General features: G+C 47.6%; 1 protein-coding gene across 1 annotated transcript in view; it reads right to left on the reverse strand.

Annotated features, from left to right (window-relative positions):
- Positions 1-842: 842 nt before the first annotated feature.
- LOC146197165 (T-box transcription factor TBX1-like) overlaps positions 843-21,795 on the reverse strand; it is a 101,974-nt gene continuing 81,021 nt past the window's right edge. The window contains exons 7-9 of the mRNA XM_084598939.1: positions 11,903-11,970; positions 10,133-10,278; positions 843-2,666 (exon numbers count right to left, since the gene is read on the reverse strand). Coding sequence (XP_084455065.1) covers positions 2,272-2,666; positions 10,133-10,278; positions 11,903-11,970 — 609 coding nt within the window. The 3' untranslated portion in view covers positions 843-2,271. The remainder of the gene's footprint in view (positions 2,667-10,132; positions 10,279-11,902; positions 11,971-21,795) is intronic.

Here is a 21,795-nt window from a genome sequence, read left to right on the forward strand (position 1 = left end):
GGTGTTCATTCATAGAAAATTATCCTTTGCAGAGAGAAAGAAGTTTCATTTAATAAGCTTTGGTCTAAACCACGGTCCAATATTGATATAATCCTAATCCTATCATTAGCAACATTGGTTTACGCTGCATACCTGCTTGAGCTATAGGAAAGCATCAGCAAAAAAATAAATAAATAAATCATAATAAAAAGAACAATAAAAACAAACACATGCGATATAGTCCTATGAAAGCTCCATACGCCGGAGTAGCCAAACAGGACAGACAGCACGCAATATACATACGTAATATACAGTTTACTTTCATTTGTCGTGTCTGTACAATCACAATAACACTGCTGCGGGGACAACAGCGAGTACAAATCCCCGTAACAACGTACATCCCGCATATTAACGCAGTCGGCCGTAGACAGCAGACATATCAGCATAAATTTATTTCTGTGCCCGGTAAGAAGGCATCGAATCAAATGCGAAGGCACGATCGTGTAGTCAAGCTGAGGAGGACTGCACGGGTGACAATTATAACCAGTTTCATTGCTGTGAAAATGCGCCGCACTGTACAAGAAAGAAACAACAACAACTTTAAGGCACCGATATAAAATTGCAGCGTATAGATCCGTATATACTGCATTTCTATGTCATATTATTGCACTGTCGTCCACTGGCACAGATCAGAGTGCACGCGGTCGCCATTTTGAAATGACACTGCATGCAGCGAAGAAAGGCACGTATATAAGTGGACAGGTACACCGTACTCTTGCAGTTCGCAAAAACACTATATGGATAAAGACACAGTTATATCACAAGATGGGTGCTGTTGTTTTATGGAGGGGGGGGGGGGGGGGTAGAAGTTGTTTTAACAAGACAACCAGCGGTACTTTAATTCCTTTGGCACAGCTGCAACTTCGGCTTCTATACATGACCTAGAAATTCAAGTTAGCTCTGCTCATGATTGTCATAGCAGACTATAGTATATGCAGGTGCAATTGAGAAAATGCTGACCTGGGAAGTTGTGTGCTGACGCGCACAGCTATAAAAAAGAAAGACGATTCGTCACTGGAGCCCGGACAGCAGCATGGGCACTGAATGCGACGCGTTAGGAAGCAGATCCATAGAAAAATTCTCTTTGTAGACAGTACATGACAGACAGGGAATTTTGCAATGACCCGTCGGAATCAGGTATGTCTCCACCCAAGGCACGGATGAATCAGGCTAGAAGGTTCGAGTTGAGTGTTCATTTTGCGGGAAAAACATGAAAACCACGCCGAGCAGAAAGACGTTTCAGTGTCATCCTTGACTGGCGTGAAACAGGGCATGCTTTACGAACGGTGCGGACAAAGGAAGACATAGCGTCGCTAAGTTTCGTGGTGTTTCCTTTCCAGTCTAGTCAAGGAAACTCGATCAATAATTTGTGTCGTTCTGAAACAGTGTTCGGTCTAGCGCTATTTGGACTCACTTTTGCATAAGTGTCAAGGGAGATGTTTCTTGTATGTATATAGATGACCTAAAGGTTGGAAAATGCGGTTATCAAATATTGCCAAATAGTATATATTGTCTTGCTGATCTGATTTTCGTTTATCTCAGGCAGCGTATTTATCTGTTTACCAAGTGTGCGACCATGGTACTAACTGAATTCACAAGATGCATTTCGGCAACTAGCATTTTTACGGTGCATGCACAGGAACACACTGTCCGTCTGTTGATTGTCCCAATTTATGGGTGGCAACGACATCATAACGGCCTAAACAAGGAGTTGTGGGGCGGTAAAGCTGGAATAACGAACTATTTTACGTGGCGGCTGCTCTGTGAAGCAGATTTCAATATCTCCAAACCAATGCCAATAATATGCCAAAGACAGTTGTCGCGAAGTTTGAGATTAGAGGTCGTTTTCAAGAACGTTTCCTGCCTTTCTCCTTTCTTCCGAGGCACTATTATCCGTGTCTTCCGTTACCGCCTACGCCACCGGAAAGCAGCGACCAATGATATATGCTCAAAAGAAAGGAAAACAAAACTTACAATGTTACTTAGAACGGGTAAAAGCTGCACGCATCCTGCTCCCAGGTACACTGTAGAAGCAACATATGTGGACCACCATCATGGCGTCCGCGACGTCAAGTGAAAGTCAGATATTGATTGCCGCCTACTATTCCTGCTGTAGCCAATAAAAAACGGTGCGTTATGCTGTCAGAATCTCTGTACACTATCCCACTCATTTCGTCGCTTAACCTGGACGGACTCTATCCTTCTGCACCTTTAGCAAGACCCCGCTGCAGGTCACCGCGTCGAGTAGTCGTAGCTAGTTGGCTGCTTCGCCCTGGGCGGGGGATAGAGGGCGCCGTAAGGCTGGGGTCCAGCCGACGCAGCAGCGGCGCCGGGATGGTGGTAGCCGGCGTACGAAGAAACTGCGGCGGCTGCTGCAGCGGCCGCAGCCGCGGCTGCCGATGTCGGGGGTGGAGGGGGCCGGCCGTAAGGTGAGTTGCGCGACTCCATCTTCATCTGGTAGACGTAGTTGTCGTAGGCAGGCGAGTAGCCGCACAACTCCGTCGGATACGGCTGGCCCACGGCGCACCCCGCTGGGGGTACCCCGGCCGTTGGCGAGGACACCGGGCCCGCGGTCCCCAGGACTCGGGAGAAAATGGCGCTGTTGCTCAGCTGGTCCACATCGTCCTCTGCATTGAAAAGTATGCGTTCAAAACGTTAATAGTTAAGATTAGAAAAACATTTGCGAGCGAACAATAGCGACAGATATGCGTTACGAGAGGTTCAGAGCGCCAGACAAATCAAATAAGAAAATAACGAACACAGGTCAGTGCTTGTCCGACATCTTGCTTTATCTATGCTGTTCACCTTTCGCAATGCTTAATCGGCTAGACCAAGTTGCTGTTAAGCAATACAGAGCTTTATTTGGGCGCTGAAGTTCAACGTTCTCAAGCATACAGGTCGTCCATCAAAGCTTGCAACGTTCACTGATACAGCAAACTGTTGCAACACTATCATATGATAAATGTGGGCTCATGGAGCTTGTTACGCTTCCGTGTTTCCATGCTATGTCACGACCAACACCTGCTAGGCTCCTCGGGGCACAGGTTGTTGCTGTTGCCTTGCGAACCCTTTCCTGTAATCTTGAATGTATCATACACTATCACTGCAGTTAGTGTTTATGATAACATCTGGAGTTACTTTGCGATCAATACGGCGACCGAGGTGAAAGCATCCGGGGATCTGTTAGGGGGTCACAAACTTCGTTCAACAGCGTGCGTTTTATGCGCATGATATACCAGGCACATAAATGGAATATAAGCATGACAAACTTCTGCGGCTCCCGCCCCTCTTTCCACCAAGATATTCCTGCTCGGACACTATCGCAGTGTCATCCTACAATGGTTACACGGGAATTTCACAAAGCACTTCGCTGGCTGAAATTTGTCAACTTCGTGGCATCAAGATCAGCAGGGGTACAAAAATAATGACCTCTTTTCAGGTCCAGTATAACGTACTGGCGCTGGCAATTATTAAATGTTTTCCTCCTGGTAACAACTAGGTGACCTCATATCGCAACAACAGCGCGTCACCCTACCAGAGAATGACAATGACATACAGTAAACGATAACTAAAAATAAAGGCGCTGCACATGCATGCCTGGTTTGAACCCCGAACCATGACGATCTTTTCTTCAACTTTCGGTAGAAGCTGTATGGTTTTCCTCTGTAGCCGGTATGGCTGCGCCTGGGTGGACGCTAATGAGTAATTATTCTCTTAATTATTATAATGTCATTCTTCTGTGCGCGTGACAGTGGTCTTGGAAAAAAAAGCCAAGCGCTTTCTATATATAGAGTTTTAGCATACCGTGATCCGCGATCCGCTTCCGTGATCTGCCACAGCGCGTTCCACTGCGCATGCCCAGATCCCTTGACGCCGATAGATGGCGCCACATACTGGATGTCGGCACATAGACCTGCCGCGTCGGGACCAATCAGGTTGTGCGCCCCGCCCCGCCCACGCACGGTAGCGGGTCACGGTGGCGGATCGCGGATCACGGTGAGCTAAATCTCTCTATTATGTCATGAAAGGCGCGGCGTAGAACTGGCAACGTGACTGTCTCAATGCACTAGGTTTTCTCAACAAAGCAAAGCGGACGACCCACCGTATCAAAACTATCAAAATCGATTGGTTTCATCCACCATGCGTTTGTATCCCTACCGTCAAAGAATATCACATCGCAGAGGTAAAGTGTCTCTAAAATATGGTAAGGATGACTTTGAGACCAGCCTGTTCTTTGTCGCGGCTCCTACTATATCTTACAGTTTTGCAGCCTTTCCTTTGTCCGAAGAACCTCACAAGTTTTCCCTTTGTTGTCTTCGGATGACCTATAAATTTGCAGCTGTTAGTAACAGTTCCTTGATGCTCAGCCATCGATGCCTTCGTCAGTAGTTGTTAGCATGCACGAAATATGGGCTCATAACATGAAAACAACAGAATAAAAAATGAAAACATAAAAATATCAGGATGAACGATCTGTGGTTTACGTAACGAGTGGCCCTTTTCACAGGAGCTTCTAACCTATCCTTTGGTCTCTTGCATTAAATTTTTATCTGCGCGCTTTTATTCATTTTATGTTATTCCGCGTTTTTCTTTCTTTTTTTTTTTTTCTTTTCGCAACCGCTCCTTTCTCCTCTTCCCTTCCCAGCTCTTGACGCGTGGTAAGAGCCAACAGTCTTTCAATACGGCCTGCTTGGTGAGGTGAGTTTGAGAGCCATACAGTTTGTTCGGAACAAGTCGACCGCGGGCTTCTTCCAGCTCGAATTCGAGCCCATGCGGAGGCGTCGAACAGCGCTCGTCTGAGTGCGAAGTGAAGCGACGACCGCGGCGCTAGCAGACGCGCCCTGGTAGGGACCCCTCTGCGAGGCGGAAACGGGAGGCCCCGACCGCCGCCCACCCGCGACAGAGACGGATGCGAACGCGCCGCCGAAGCCGAGGCCCAGGAATGCGGCTAAGTGCCGCGCGGCTCTAAATGGCCTCCAGGGTTCGGGCCCGCGTCTTTCTGTCTTCCGAAAATGCCACCGCGTCTCCCTTTGCGAGCTCGCACGCGCGCACCTTATGGTATAAAAAGCGAGGCGATCGGTTCACCTCGGAAGAACTATCTACACGGCATTCAAGGTCCGTTGTGTTTCTCCTCACAGTAATCTTGGCTGGGTAGCTTACTCTCCGGGCATTGTCCAAGCGGGATTAGATTTACGTTAAGTCTATCCGCATGCTGGTCTGGCCGCCTGCGTTTCTTTATAAAACAGAAAAGAAAAGTTTATCACGCCAGTGTCCAGCAATGCCAGTGCCCTCCAAAAGTTTCGCCACAGCGTTAGTAAGCCCACGGGGCACACAATGCGAGAGATGTTATCAATGACATATAATATTTATGAGGCTTACAGCAATGGTATCTCACTATTCAGTGTACCAATCTTGTGCACCCACGCGTGTATAGTCTCACGCTTGTCAAACTCATGCGCAAGCTAAAAGAAAATGATGGAGTGCAATGATGCTGCTGTCAGTTATCCATCGTGTTCATGACATAGCGTTCTGCGTCACATTCTCAGCAATTGTCCCTGCCTATATGTGCCATAAAACCCAACACAACACGACTGAATAATTTTCATCGCATGTCCAGGTCCTGAGAAAATATTTGACCTTGTTTGTACAGGATAGTCCACTCTTATTGGGAACGCACGAGGAGGTGGTCGATCCCTTTGAAGCTCAACTCCTGCTGACATGGCAGCATGTCGAAGCAAAGTGGCACAGGCAAAGAGGAACCTGGAGGTGGGCTTCTATCGTCTATAGTTTCAGTGAGAAATCGGGTTGGACGCGTTGACGCTCAGAACAGAGCGGCAACGTGCTCGCGTGTTCACCCTTAAAGTGGACGACCCTGATACACTGATACTAATTGAGAAATAAAATCACACTCGCGCATTTTGCCTCAGCTTGTGAGGGCGGAATAAAAGACAGCGATGTCGCCTTAGCTAGTGCCCCCACATTAACCCCCCACCCCCAACTTTCATTTCCGGATCCGACTCAACATAATTTTCCAAGCAGTCCCCATAGTCACAGGGACAGTAGGACAACGCCGTTGTGGTGGTTGCGGATTGATGCAGTATTTTTTTTTATTTTCTTACTCTCTTACTTTCTTTTTCGGTAACGAAACACTCTAATTCGTATGGCTTTTTTTTCTTTTTTTTTAAACATGATAGTTGAACGGCCCGCCCGTCCTTTAGAAAATCCGGCATTGTCGGTGTTGTGAGCGAAAAATATGCTTCTGACAGGTGGTAGTTGGCAGGTAACATGACCGGCCACTGATTGGTCGGCAGGTTTCATGACGTCACGAGACCACGTGACATGGCTGAGTTGGCCGGAGCTGCAAACTCGGGCAGCTGCTTTCAGATTGGAGGGTGAGATGGGAATATAATCCATCGTTATATTCTGGCACGTTCGTATGACGTGGTTAAAGCGGGGCGTTATGTCTATGTCTAGCGGTATCCCACACAACGTAGCATCTTACGAATGTATGCTGATTAGTATGTGTAAGAGAATGGAGGCACAAATTGAGGAATTCACGGTTAGGCGGGTAACGGAGTGCATGAGCCGCTAGGAAAGCCGCAGGCGTCCTGCCGGGTTCTCTTTCTCTCTCTCATTGCTCGCTCACAATAGCGAGTCACGTGTGGAGTCACGCGTGTCTTCCGCGCTGTCAAGCTCTCGTTAATATTGCGTTTAAAAATAAGTCGCTTTTCCTTCCTGACCTCTTTTGTCCCCTTTTGAAACATAAAAAGAGAAAGAAAGAGAAGGCGAGAACCAGAATGAGGAAAGAGAGCGACAAGGCGCCACTTGTTGTCACTGACGCACGCAGGAGCAGTCCAGCTCCGAGGAGCTTCTCACTCCTTCCTCGTCCTCCGCGCGGAAGAGTCGAAAAGATGCGGCGTAAATTACGCGATCCGGACGTAACGGTCTCGAAACAGGCACTAAAGTAACGACCGGGCCGAGCCACTTTCTCAACGTGCCTGCACCGCACCCTAGTCCCACCTTCCTCCAGCCTCTCACCGTTCAGCTCACTCTCTCTGACCGCCTCTCCATCTCTTAATCTTTCTCCATTTTTCTTTTTTCCACCTCTGCCTCTTGTTATTAATTGTACACTTCCAGGGCGATTTTTTTTTTCTTTCTTCCGTTCTTTCCTTTCTGGCATACTATATTATTGTAGCGCCGAGCGCGAGCTTGCGCACAAAAACAGAACACATTCATCACGAGGGGGAATGGAGCTCAAGAAAAAGAGGACGAAAGAAACGGAGTCGAAACTTGTGCCGTTGTGCCAATGTTAGCATTCCAGTCACCGAGGGTGGAGGGGTGGGGGTGCGGAGGGGCCACTAACGTGGTCGCTGTAAAGAGAGTGGAAAGGCAAAGCCAGAAAGAGGGGGGAGGGGGGGGGGGGGGGGCTTCACTCGAGAACAAGCGCGTCAAAAGGCGCAGCAAAAGGATTCGTTCTACAACCAACAGCGTTCACACCATCCCGCTACTCCCTCAGCGCCTACGAGCAGACCTTGTACGGGTTCACCTCGGACCCCCGTGGCTTCCTCTTGGGTACGGAACGAGGAGGCGTGGTGCTCTCGATGGACAGAAGGAGGGAGTGTTTCTCTACATGTGCCCCGCATAACAGCAGATGGAGAGGGACTGGGCAAAGTATCGCAAGTATAAAGCTGTTGACTCAATGAACATGTTTCCAAGTCGTGCCGATGCGTCGTGACTCACAAGTAAGTACTCAAGTGACAAAGTATTGCAAAGCCTTAGAGAAAGGAAAGACAAGATGAAAAAAAAAAAAAAAAAAGGAATCGTTGGCGAATTAAAACGGCGGGTAAACCAATTCTAGAACTGTATGACACGGCAAATGACAAACCATTTAGGCGATAATAAGGAAAATAGTTTTACGCGATTTCAAACGAAGCGATCAGCTTTTGGAGGCAAAAGCTGGGTGCTTAGGGACGAAGTGCTAGTGACGAAAATTCTAATTTCATGAAATATATCGGCTGCCGCTGTGCACGACATAAACAGAACGCTTATCAGGAGTCCGTAACAGACCCAGCGAAATCTGACACAGAGCACACGTGAATGGAGTCAGCAAACAGAGCTTTTACCATTTTCTTTAAGCCCCCCTCTCGCCCCTCTTTACCGCCTTCGTTTCAGTGCCCCCTTTAACACCTGTGGATGAAGGCAGTGCTCATAGCGATGTCCAACTTAATGTTTCTGAGGTCACAAACATGTGATTGGCCGAAGGGGAAGCCTGATCCAAGATTCTTAAAAACCAATTTGCGCCGAATCAAGTATTTCTCACGGCTACGAAATTTAGGTGGAGACAATTACAAACAAATACATACCCGAACCCACTGCAGTACAACAGGATTTACCTCGAAATATATGACACTGACACATTCAAGGTCTGCAAGGCAAACATACAGCACTTAGGCACATACTCTGGGAGCTAGTGCAATGCACAATTGAAAGGCTTTAATCCCGAAACCCTCTCGTCGAGGCGGTCAGCGGCTCTGCGCAGCTCCGGCCTCAACGACCAACTCTGGGCCGTCCAGCAGGGCCTCATGGCGGCGAAGACAATATCTCGACTTTCCCACGTGGGAGCCCGGTCGCGTTAAATCCTGCTGGACATCAAATAAAGTTAAGAACAAAAGACTGACAGTAGCCCAAAATTATTATTTTGCTAAAACGTGCTTAAACCGTGAGCAACCCATGTCTCTTGCCTTCGGAAGTGCACATTTAAGAAGAGGCCAGTCCACGAAACCGACTTTTCCGGGCTCGCACGCCGTGGTGTCTGGAGTGACGCGCTCTCGGGCGCGCTATTAGTGTGAGCGCGCGCAAAGGAGCTCGCGGCACCACCTCAGCGCTTGGCCGGCTTGCCGGCTCTGGAGCGTATTCATCACCCGCCCGCTCGTGTGCGGTAGCGTTTTGCCACCAGAGAGGAAGATGGCGAGGGCGGAAGACGTCGCGGAGACTGCTGGCGGCATCCAGAGCAGGAAAACTCGATTTATCAGCCCGCGCGCGCAAGCTCCGCAGCTCGTTAGCGCTGCTTTTGCAGAGCATGCTGCCGCGGTGCTCTGTGAGAAGAGCCCACCAAGCAGCCAGAAAGCGGCCAGCTTTCTTGTGTGCGAACGATACACCCTGAAGAGAGAGGCCGCGCTTTTAGCACCGTGGCCAAAGATGAACCTTCGCTTTTGTATTCATGCGTGAAACGGATGCGCTGCCTCTTTCGGCGCTGTGTTTTTGAAAGAGCAAGCTGGCGATGTGCGTGGTTCGGCTCTGTAGCGGCGCGCTTATGCGTAAGCGGGTGTTGCCATGAAAAATTGCTTCAGGGTTAAGCAAAATAAAGGCCCGGGCTCGCAGTCTCCCGAAGCAGTGGGTAGCACCAAAGGCGTGATAATTGCTCCTGAAGACCACTGTGTATCCAGTCTGAGTTTGGAGACTTGCCGTGTTCAGCATAGCGTAGACGGGCGCCTTTCAGCGCATACACAGAGAAGACGTATTGGCCTAGGCGTGTATCGGATCACCGGAGGCCCCACGCGCATGCGCAGTGGCAGGGTGGGTCCCTGTGCGTGCGCAGCTGGCTGGAGTCTCCTAAATCGATATACCTGTGTCCACATATATGTATGATAAATGGTTCTTTTATATAGGCATATATTACGGACGAAGTCATCGCGCACCACAACTGAAGGCTTCAACAGCACAATTAGTTGGAGATGGTCTGACTGGGGCTATCGAGATGGAAAAGTGCTAATGCTGAGCTGTTACTGTTCCGCATGCTTTGACGAAACCCGTAACAATGGCTTCAAGAAGGAGACGACTACAGAAAGTTGAACTAATGGCTACTAGGGAGGAAGATTTCATCCGGTAGCTGACGGGCAACACTGAGAGCCGGGGCTGCTTTAGGCTTCTGGGTGACTATAGCCTTGACATCCTATAGGATACTGACAACAGCTCCTTATGCCACAAGGAAAGTCATAAAATAAAATAACGCAAGTGAAACAGAGGCATTATACATAATGTACACCAGTGATAAAAGGATACGATATGGAAAGAAAAGGCTAAAGGCACTCACCCTTCTCGGCTTTTGTGTATGCTCCCGTGTGGCCGACGCCGTGCAGTAGCTGCTGGATGGACGAGGGCCTCGGGTGCACCTTGGGCATCTTGACCGGGGGCAGGTGGTGGTGACCGAGCATTTCGGCTACGCCCGGCGGGACACTCCTGCGCGAAGGTGTAGAGAGAGAAAATTAACAGTATATGCTATAAATTGTTACCGTTGCCCGATATAAGCTAATAAAAAGCACAGAGGGAAGCGGATATGGCACGCAGCCATTATATGATACGGAGCAAACGATTGAGGAGCTTTTGCAACGCGGGACTGTCGACGCCGCGATAGGACGGGTGTTTCATGTTACAACATACGAATCGACACATATGCGGAATCTGCCAGCCTTAGACAAGGGCCTGTGCAATTTTCTGAACAAAAGCTACAGTGCTGATGAACTTCGCAAGAGTTCGTATTCTCCGCGTTGAACTAAAGAAGAAAAAAAAAATAACGAATAACATGGTTAATATCGGAGGTTCGTCCTTTGGCAAATATGGGCCTCTACTCAGCTGGCCCATCTCATACAGCCCATCTTCTTCTTTCGCTCAGAAGGAAAGTGAAGAAGGGGGATCATTTTAAGGGCGGAAGCCTCTCCCGTGACCCCAAGCCAACTTTCCGCCTGATATCCTTTTTCATAGGCCACGGCTCAAGAGGCGCGGTAAACGAGGCGCATATGAAGGGCTTCCGCCTCTGAAGAAGGCATGCACGGGGGAAATATATGTGCGCTGTTGGTGTTAAAAAAAAGAAAGGCGTACATCTGAGATAGCAACTCTTGTGATGTCGCCGATGAGGCAGCCTCGGAGAGTCGCAGCCCTTAAACGCGGGAGTTGATAGCGGGCTTTAACGGCCGTTTTTAAGACCTCTATGTGCTCGTAACACTCGAAGGCATAAAAGATCTCACGGGATATCCGTTACCCTTCAAAGAGGCCGGCTTGCGTCTGCGATTGCTTCCCTTATAAAAACGTCGCGCAGCTGTCGGCTTGACAGTGCCCAAGGATAAACTTTGAGATGCGACCCTTACGATATTTATAAACGTCAGCAAAACATCTTCATATGCTAGTCAGTAAACAATTAGCTGTTAGTTTGATGCTTCGCGAGTGGTTAACCCCGTTCGTAGTTCAGTGGTGGCTCGTAAACATCGTCTGGCGAGCGATGGTACACGAGAAAAAAGAAAGCCTCCTAATATTATGCAGCTCTTTGAAGCAGCTGCAGGGTAGACAGGCGTCCAGGCCCTGACAACGTATCAGACAGTTAAATGTATATGCGGTATGTGCACATGATTGCTAACCACGAGAAATGCCTTAAATATGTATACGCTTCTTCGTCCCCATTTAAGCGGAGGCATGTTATTGTCTACATTGGGGCATTTTAAATCACATACTTCAAGATAATGAGCAATAGCATGAACGTTACCGTTTCATGCTATTACCGTTAATAGATAACGTTTCAAATGCAGGGCGAAAATTCGTGCATGGACAATCGTGAAGATAAGATCGTTTATTTGTCGAACAATATATTCTTCAGTAGACGTTTACGGATGCCATTCGAACTTCCGGAGGTTTACTTTATGGTCTCGGGTTCCGAAATGAACTACTGTAACCAGGCCTTCAGTTTTTGGTAGAACATGTGTTGGAATTTGAGATTTACCACGCATAAATAGGTGTCTTGAATTTACGGGCTGATTACTATGAACCAAAGTGCCGCTCAAGAAAGTCAGAAAAATTTTCGATTAATACGTACCAGTCTTCGGCGTCGCAGTCTCTGAAGCCCTTGGCGAATGGATTACTGGCGATTTTCAGTTGCGTTATCTAAGAAAGAAAAATGCGAGCAAAATTGTTATAGACTATAGTAGCAGCGAACAAACGGGAAGATAGGGGAAAGGCAGTGAACATGTGCACATTCTTTCTTAATTGTAAGACACAGGCAAAATGATGTCAGGCGAAAACTACAGATTTCCACTGCAAATTCAGTTCTCCTGCATGTAGCAGTTATAATAAGCACAAATAAAAAAGAAATAAGTATCAAACATTCTAGACATTATATCTATGACACAGCACGACAGCATCGACACATGTCCACATGCGCCATTTTGTAACTTTACTTATTTTCTTATAACTATATCCTCAGCGCTGAAAGAGAAGTATACGTTGTCTCAAGTTAAGGAAAGACTGTGATGGTCCGCAAAATTCATATTTGAAAGGACACACACATATGCGAGCAATATTAAAAACCGCCCCTGCATGGTTTACAGGCATGAACACTAAATATGACACTGCAGAAATGAGGCATGGGAATGTAATGTGGTGCAGTACACAAAGGGGTACAAGTGAGTACCGTTGTAACATAAGGTTGTATATTACCGGCGCTCATCTGAGAGGCAGAAACGTGGAGGCTAACGAAAAGCATTGAACTTATATTGAGCACGCAGCGAGCTACGAAAAAGCAAATGGTAAGCGTAATGTGAGGAGACAGGAAGAGCGAAGAGAAGAGCAGTCAAATGCGACCTAATGATTCTAGCCGAAATCAACAATGACAAATCGCCATGGGAAGGGCGTGCAATGCAAACGAAAGATAAGCGACCGTTTTTAAGGGTAACGGGTGAGGTTTCAAGAGATCACAAGCGTACCAGGGGGTGGCATAAAATGAGCTGCACGAACGAAATTAGGTAGTCTGCGAATCATTTCTCCTTTGCTGTTATCTAATTTGCATTTCGCTCTCTTTACCTCTTCCTTGAATATAGGGTAGCCCAGGCTGGTCACAATAGAAAACAGACAGAACAGCTTGCACAAGACTGGCTAGCCAAGACAGCCTAGTCTCCTGTACCGTTTGTCGACATAGATTTTTATTTTTGACTCACAGGTGAGACTCAAGATTCATCACCTACGTCATAGTTCCTCTTTCTTCAATAAATGGGAGCCACTAGGTGTGTTATGAAGTTAGGAAACTCCATCACAAACAAGCGCAGTTGTACGAAATTGGGCAATAAGGGAAAACATACTCGGTGATCGTATCCTAGGTAACATCAATGGCGAATCCAAGGCGCCTACAAATTTTCCGCGTGAATTAAATGTTGCTCTAGCAACGAAAGAGAGTTCTAGGTATACAATTAAAAGCCAGCGGCACCCTAATCTCTGCTCCATGCTACTTTCATGCTCATTTCAGCCGCTATCTGTATCTTTCATTGTTCATGAACCACCCAGGCTACTATCCAAATAGAGGCATTAAATAAAAAAAAAATGCAGCGCGTTCGAAAACATTCTCCCAAATTACGACTGCCGAGAGTTCCTACTGGGCCAAACTTGTCGACCTTGACTCTCGACAACTAAAAGAACGCAAAGGCAGCTCTGCCGTCGCTAGACGGATAACAAACAAACAAATGGAGAAGGCACACATCCACAGCGTCACAGCGTGTCAACGTTCCTGTTCGCAGTTCTGATAGACAAACCTTGTCACACGCTGTGCCCGCGATCTCCACCTCCTCCTCCCCGTTCTTTCGTCGCGTTTACGGACGCACGCGCGCGTGTTTTCTTGCCGCAGGCATCATCGCCCAGCGGCAACAGCAACAGCAAAGCCGCGGCGGCGACGCACAATCGAGGCGTTGGCAGATTCGAACCACGCGCAAACTCGCGGCCACGGCGAGTGCAGGGCACGCGCGCGCTCGGCGACAAAGTGAAAACTTCCCCGCGCAGCGCGTCGAAGAAACAAACTTTCGTCGAACGAAGACGACGAACAGGGCCACCCATATGGTGGCATGGTCGCCGTGTCCTCCTTGCCCCCCCTACTCCGCCCATGCTATGATGGCACCATACCTCAGCTACTAGCACCACAACCACCACCATGCAAAAGCTACGGATTTTGACTACTTTCCCCCTCACTCACCAACCGCGCTCGCACAAGAGTGCATACGGGGACACGTCATCGCTGGCGCAGTAAAGCGACCGGCCATGTCCCTGTCCCGGTCGGGGAGAAAAGGTTTTTGTGAAGAAGCCGTGATTTACTGCCTGACTGGCGACGCTCGTCTTGAGAACGTCCGTGCGTCTCCAAGCCCTAATCTTTCGATATTTGTTTTCCCGGCGTTCGGGCTCGAGCTCTTAGCCCAGAACGATTTTCTCCTCATTTTTTTTTTTTCTAGCCATCAGCGAAGCGTCCTTCTTTTTTGAGACCCACGGGTCGCACAAGCCTGCGATCCGGAGAAAGAAGCAAAAAAAAAAAAAAAAATAGTGCCCGAGAAGAAGACAAAAAAAAAAAAAAAGAAAGAAAGAAAGAAAGCAGTGTGCGTCGACTTGGCTGTCGCCGGGCTTGGGGCCCTTACAAATTACTCGTCCGGACGACGAGCCTCCGCATTCGCCGGTCTGGAAGTTCCGCGGGAGCTCGAGTATCGTCCCGTCAGCCCTGAATTACGGCGCTCTTCGAGGTCATAAATGCAACTTTCGCACTCCTTCGGGGCGAGCGCACACACTACTCTGCCAGACCCAAACCCGAACGCTGCTGCTGCTGCTTGCTGCTGCCGACTCCCAGAAGAAGCCACGGCGGCTCTTTGCTTACACTATGCACTCACACACAGACAATACCTTCCCGTCATGTTTGTTTTGGCTGCCAGGAAGAGGCGAGCAAGGAATGCAGTCGCATACTTTCCGGCAGGGAGAAGAAGCTTGCACCGCCATTATTTTGGGGCTGACTGAGAAGTCACCAGTGTTCGAACCGTCTCTGCAGCAGAGGAGGATCGTTGCTCGTCTAGGCTTTCGCTTTCATAGGCACATGACGCCGTTGCTTGTCGTGCGCCACAGGAGGTCGCCTTTCTGGTCTGCCGGGCGGCGCTGCTTGGGTGTGTTTCCCAGTGGACGTCCAGTGTCGGGTTACAACGCAATGCCGGTTTGTCAGAGAAGGTGGCGACGGCGCGCAGAAGGGCGTGTCCGGAGCGCGCGACTCATGTGGACAGTGTACACGAGACAGAGGGCGCTCGTTTCGGCATGCGCGGTGTTGGTGGAGGGCTGGCTGCTGTGCCTGGTTAGCGCGCGGTAGCTGTGGCGTCGACGGGGTGTCGTTCTCCCCCCTTTCTGCCGCTTCTCTTTCCTGTCCCAGGTTAGATTGATGGCTTTTTCACTCTTGACCAAGGCTTCCAGAGCATACTGTGCAGACTGGTCAGGGTGCACAGTGAACATTTACTTGCCGGTCGTGTTGGTAGTAAATCTTTCGCGAACACCCCCATTCCTTCCAACTTTTTGCTCTTTTCCCGCGAACCCTCGCACTGGCTGAATTGAGTAAATACGTGCGAACGAAGTGACTATAACAAGAACAACACCGGAGAAGGAGAAGTTTCCAAGCGAACTAGCGAGCGCTTCCTGCTTTCATGTTCCCCTTGGTCAACCCGAACGTTATTTCGTAGCCTCTGAGCAGTCCTTTGCGGATGGACGAAGTTGAGAGAGAGGTTTGTATGGTTTGCCGGCGTAGCTAAGGGAGCATGCGAGTGATGAAACGGGTAATAGAAAAAAAAAACAATTTTGTGCGCACGGCAGAGATGAAGTGAAGTATATAAGAGCAACGAGGATGGGTCACGACTCAATGCCGTTACCTTTTAGTAAAATCTGAGGGACACCTAATCAGGGTATGACACGCGAGATATACGTTATCGGTTCTCCTCTTCGGCTTCCCTTCCGGATTCTCGTTCGCTTACAGACACTTTGCTACTCTCTTAATCGCTAATTCCTTAATAATTCCTTAATAATATTAGCTCACATGTATACTCGTTGGCATACAGTGATAAGCTACCGTTATATGTGAAAGACCACCTTACATATAGATATAACAACCCGCTTTAACCAAGCCGTACTAATGTCACGTGGTCTCATGACGTCACACAATCCACCTACCAATCGGCGTTCCACCTGTCAGATGCATGCTCACAATTTTTCGCTCATAAAGCCGACGCTTGGAAAGCAGGGCTTTTAATAGTCGCATTAAAATCAAGGAAAAATGCGTACAACCGGATCTGAAGAAGCACTATAAGTGGTAATGCACATTGTCGATAGAATGTGTTAATCAATTTACACCATCCATCAATGAAGCTCAGCGGCGATATAGTGTTCGGCTGACGAAGCACAGAATTGTCATATCAAATTCCGACCACGGCCAGCCGCATTTCGATGAAAACGAAATGCGAACAGTACCATTCTGCTGAGCAATGCCAAAGCTCGTTATATGAGACAATGATGGGCAAGATATTGTTACTAGCGGTATTATATAGTCGCATACAACTCAAGCCTGCAGTATACCACAACACACAGCTCCTCCGATACGGGAAGTAACCCGCTGTCAAAGCTTTTCTAGTTATCTAAATTAAAACTAAGCATCAGACAAAACCAAGCGTTTTGATGCATCTGGCTCGATTGTGATCAGATTTAGAAAACTGATTTCTTTACTGTTCAGTGGAGAAATACACACACAAAATACCATTTCCCAACGTCAGCAACTGCTGTTTTTTTTTTCTCTTCTTTATTTTAAGTTATATATAGTATACATAGTTCGTCAACGTTCCCGCCTACGGCCGATGAACGATTTAATTTTTTTTTTCTCGCGTTTGTGCGTGGTTAAAAATATCAAGGTATGCATGTACCACCACTTGTCTTTTACACGTCTGCCAAATCGTGCTCAAACACAAATGAGTAGCAACAGTTTGTTAGTACTTTGCCTAATCAAGCAATGTCCTTCAGGGGTAAGGGTTTTCATTCTGAAATCAATATTTTTCTTTCCAGAAAAGAATGACAAAAAGTTGGGTACATCAAGGCAGATGTCTGTATGGCATGCTACTTTCGTCGATAATTAGGGCACGTACTTTTCGGTGTTAACAAAAATAACACTGTTGAACATTCACCGGTAAACATGGGATCGTTAAAGTCGTAAACCGGGCCAGCCACTCTGCATATTGGAGCTAGCTAGCCGATGATAATTTTTATCCAAGTTCTTTTCAAAGCCCGAAAATTGCAAAGGAAGCTTCTCTGATCAGCTACCATGTTCAACCCATATGAACAGCAATATAGCAGTGAGTTTGTTCGAAGCAGTACAGTGGGCATGATCAAGCACATAAGCGCAGTGTAGTCGACTTCCGTGGTTCACTCCGCACACTCGTGGCTTTTCTTTCGCTTCTTCTGAGAAATGTTCTTTGGCTCGTGAGAAATATTAAGTGCTTTGTAACTGCCCATACATATATGCAAGTGTCTCTCAAATCCTTTGCCTCAATATATGGCAAAAAAGCTTAAATAACTGAGCTCAAATTTTGAATTAGTCGTCCTTACAGACGGTTTTTTTTTTTTTTTTTTCAGCTGACATGTTCGCAAGAACTTTTGAGAATGGTCTTCGTGTACGAAAATCTACCTCTTTGTTCGATGTAGTGAATAGGTTTCAATCGGAGAGGTGTATATCCCTTCCGTCTCCAGTGTAGGGTAGCCATTGACCGGAAGCCTTTCTGGTTACCATCCCTGCCTTTCCTCCTCCTCCCTATCTATGTCAGCCTCGTAATGACGGGGAATGAGGCATCAGTGGCAGTCCACTGGAGCATATAGACAGGACCCATTATGTACGCTAGATGAGGACCTATGAAAGTAGTTCGCAACATTCCGCAGCATACAAGGCGCTCAAACTACTTCCTTGAAAACACTAATTTTAACGCCTACTATGCATAGCAGCTCACAAGTGAGCCTTAAATTTGACGTCTAAAATGCTGGCCCTTACAGAAAACTAAGATGCCAGAAGAATTCGCGCACCACGAATACAATATCTATTAACTGATTTTGTGGAACGAATGCAGCACAGAAGGCTTCTCCTTCCAGATGTCTTTTACATCTCAAATACATATGGCGAACAAGAATTTTTGAATTGTGTGCTGCAAGCACAATCATACTGACGCAATCCATCAATAATGCTAACAAACATTTAACTATACAACAAACTTTGCATAGTGTACGAACCAACTAGGTAAAAAAACTGGGTTCTTTGGTTCCGTTTCTCTTTGAAAACTTGGAAATTAATTATCGCTGATAGTCGCCTCTTTTAGTTTACCGAAAAGCATAGATTTTCTGAAAAGGAAAAGACGCCAAAAAATATTCGCCGAATTAAACACAGGAACATCCACGGCCTAAGGACACTGTATTGCGACAGGCCACACGTCGAGTAATATATATACCGGGTGTCCCAGCTAACTTGAACCAAGGGATACAAAATAATACTTTTGAGGTAGGTCAGTGAAACCAATTGCATTCAACTGCCAGCCTCCTTGCGCACTACAGGCAATTTTTTGTTTTGCAATTACGTAATTAGCTAATTATGTTAATTTTTCTAATTTATTAAATATCGACTTTAGACCAAACATGTGAATTGTAAACTTGTAGAGCACCTTCAGAAACCCCCATTCCATTAATTGCGATAAAGAAAGTCTCACGTGTATCTCTTTTTCTGGGCTCAAAAGAAGGCCCGCGAAATACAAATAATACCACGTGACTTGTGCATTTGTGCGCCGCGATTGTGGTGCTCTCGGTCATGGTTTGAGCGAACGAAATTAGCGACGGCTATGACCCGATTGTCCCGTTAAAGCGGCAGGCCGATATGCCTGCAATGGCTTCTTCGCCCGCTTCAGACAGCCTACCCACGTGACGGTGCAGTAGCAGCGAGAGCGGCGAGCCGACACCACCGACATTCTAACAAGGCATCCTTCTCTCCCATCAGCGAACGTCACGACAAACGAATGAGCGATAAGGTATCAGCCACCGAATCTGCGCATACAGGCTTGGGTAAAGGGGCGAGATGACATCATGTGACTCGACTAAAATTAGCGCTGCGCCTTCATTTGCCGGTTCTTTATCGTCATCCGCCTGTCGTGATGTAGGCCGCTGCGGTGCGTAGGCCTGGCCAAGATCGCGGTGGCGACGGGCGAGCTCGAGCTCGCTCCAACCATCGCCAACATTTCTGCCTGCCGCTGCAACGGGACAATGGGGTCACGGCCGCAGCTGATTTCGTTCGCTCAAACCACGACTGAGAGCACCACAATCGCGGCGCTCAAATGCGCTAGTCACGTGGTATTATTTGTATTTCGCGGGCTTTCTTTTGAGCCCGGAAAAAAAGATACACGTGAGACTTTCTTTATCGCAATTAATGGAATGGGGGTTTCTGAAGGTGCTCTACAACTTTCCAATTCACATTTTTGGTCTAAAGTCGATATGTATTAAATTAGAAAAATTAGCATAATTAGCCAATTAAGTAATTGCAAAACAAAAAATTGCCTGTAGTGCGCAAGCAGGCTGGTAGTTGTATGCATCTGATTTCGCTGACCTACCTCAAATATATTATTTTGTAACCCTTGGTTCAAGTTAGCTGGGACACCCGGTATATATTTGAAAGGAGCGAACAGTATGCGTGTCCAAGGTAAACGTAGGGGACATTTTTTTATTAATGCTTTTGTATGATATTCACCAGAATTAGTATCATGTAATGATTTTAGGGGTAGAAAAATTATTATTATTAAAATTATATGTATATACAGTGCCGTTTTCAGCATTGATAAAGGCGAAACGACTCAGCGTTGATTTTTCTTCCTCTCCATTTCTCTCCCTCTCCTAGCCGCTCTTTCTTGGAGAGCGAAGGCAGTGGTGCTTCTTCGCGGTGCGGCCCGGCCCGTTCGCGCGTCCCGGAGACCAGTCATTTGTCTCAGCCGACAGTTCTCTGTCTCGTCTGTCTCGCAGCGCTGCAGCCTCGCCCGGCCCGGAGCCCAGCTCCGGGGAGAGGACGGGAAAGAAGTGAAGCCACTGCCAAGTCTCCTCGCTCTCTGTCACATTTTGTTTTCTTTTTAAATATCCTGCCTTCTGATTTCTCATTGCTCTCTTTTCGTTTCGAGCTGTGAGCGCGAAGCACTGTCTGCACGGTGCGCACCCTGGGCGAATTCTTTCTCACCCGCTTGCTAGGCGAGACTTATCTAAATGAAGATGCGGCAAATAAAACACAAATACCAAGGAGATGGTTGCGGCGGTGACGCGAAGACGCAACCAGCGAAACAAAGAGTGGCATTAGACACTGTCGGCGGGAATTGTGACGAGCGTATCTTATCGCTTTCGCTCCACTCCCCCACACGCGCGTTGTACGCTGATGACTTCGGTTTATGTTTATTTATTAAGGTGGGAGCCGGGAAAGGCCTTTTAAGCTTGAGCTCGTAAACTCTATACAGGTCGCTTTAGGTTACGGGGCTGGAAAGCCATTCGATGGTTGTGTAGGCCAGATTTCTTCGCCATTTTTTTTTTTAGGCTTTGAGATGTGCCAAAGAATTCCACCGTCCAAGCACACTTATCGAAAACAATTGGGCAACTTCCCGGGTCTGAGGTCTTCAGTTAAAACACGCCATTTTGTGCAGTTATTTCAAGCATCTATGTCAATGACATTCAGACTCAGAGCTTTACTTGCTGTTGTGATGGTATCGTTGGAAGTTATAGTTGAGAGGTCTGCCAGGAATCGGAGTGCGAGCGACATGCGGCACATGAAACTATCTAAGGGCTGTACCGCGCATATAAAAGCAACATGACGAAGGTGAAGTCATATGGCACAGGCGTATTCTCTCGCTGCCACGACCTCGACGAGGTTGAGCCGCTTCTGCTGGCATGAAACTGGTCGCAAGCTTTTCATTTGCCTCTCGAAACAGCTACATGCAGCAGTGGTGACATTCGTTGGCAGACGAATGACACTAATATTTGGAAATAATTCTTTACAGAAATTATTTTAACACACGCATCAATGCTTGAGAGCGGAAGGAGGACGGTTGAATCGCAAATTTAGTTCCACAGCGTGCTCAGAATGCGTCTACGTCCTTACCGCAACTTAAAGGTTTCAGGCACGTCTGAATACTAATGAAATTATGTGCATGTTTGAAGAATCAGCTGGTAAGAGACATCCGCCGCTTTTCAGCTGACAGCTACAAAACTAACATCAGATGGTAGTTAGGTTTACCGGCCACTGGGATGTGGACCACGCACAACTGCACATCGGGAGGTTGCTTTGATTATCGTCCTTTCTTTTTTTTTAGCGACTCCTCGCATTGCCCTCGCCCAAATCGTCCCTCCGTTCCTAAACGGCAAATGCTGCTCGCAAAGGACCATCGGGTCGTAACGTAAAAACCGTGCCGGTAGTAGGTGTACAAGTCATAGCCATATCAGAAAATAAACGTTTTTCACTCACACTCTGGAAAGAGACATGCGCTCGGCGACGGAGCCTGCGTGTCGCGTTCCCCGTGCGTTGTTGGAATGCAGCGGTTTTTGGCCCTTTTCGGAGAAACCAGCTTTTTGGAGGTTCGAAACTTTAGCATATCAAAAGCTACAGGTGTACATCACCACTTAAGAACACATGCGAGCCGTTGGGCTGAAATGTTGCGCTCGATGTGTTTTTTCTCACACCTCGCCGATGATGGCCAACTGAACGCAGGCGTCATATATGTGTACCTGTACAGCCCAGCTAGGCTGCTGTCGTGACGCTGGGGCTATGTCGACCCGGCCTTCACTTGGTAGCGTGCAGAGACTCGGGGTTGAAGTAGGATTGAATCTTCGAAGTTGGTGAAATATGTACAAGCAGGTTTAATGGCACTTTGAGAAAACTTATTTACA

The sequence above is a fragment of the Amblyomma maculatum genome, chromosome 3 (assembly GCF_055883805.1).
Source record: "Amblyomma maculatum isolate TAMU_Amacu chromosome 3, ASM5588380v1, whole genome shotgun sequence".
In the NCBI taxonomy this organism is placed as follows: Eukaryota; Metazoa; Arthropoda; class Arachnida; order Ixodida; family Ixodidae; genus Amblyomma; species Amblyomma maculatum.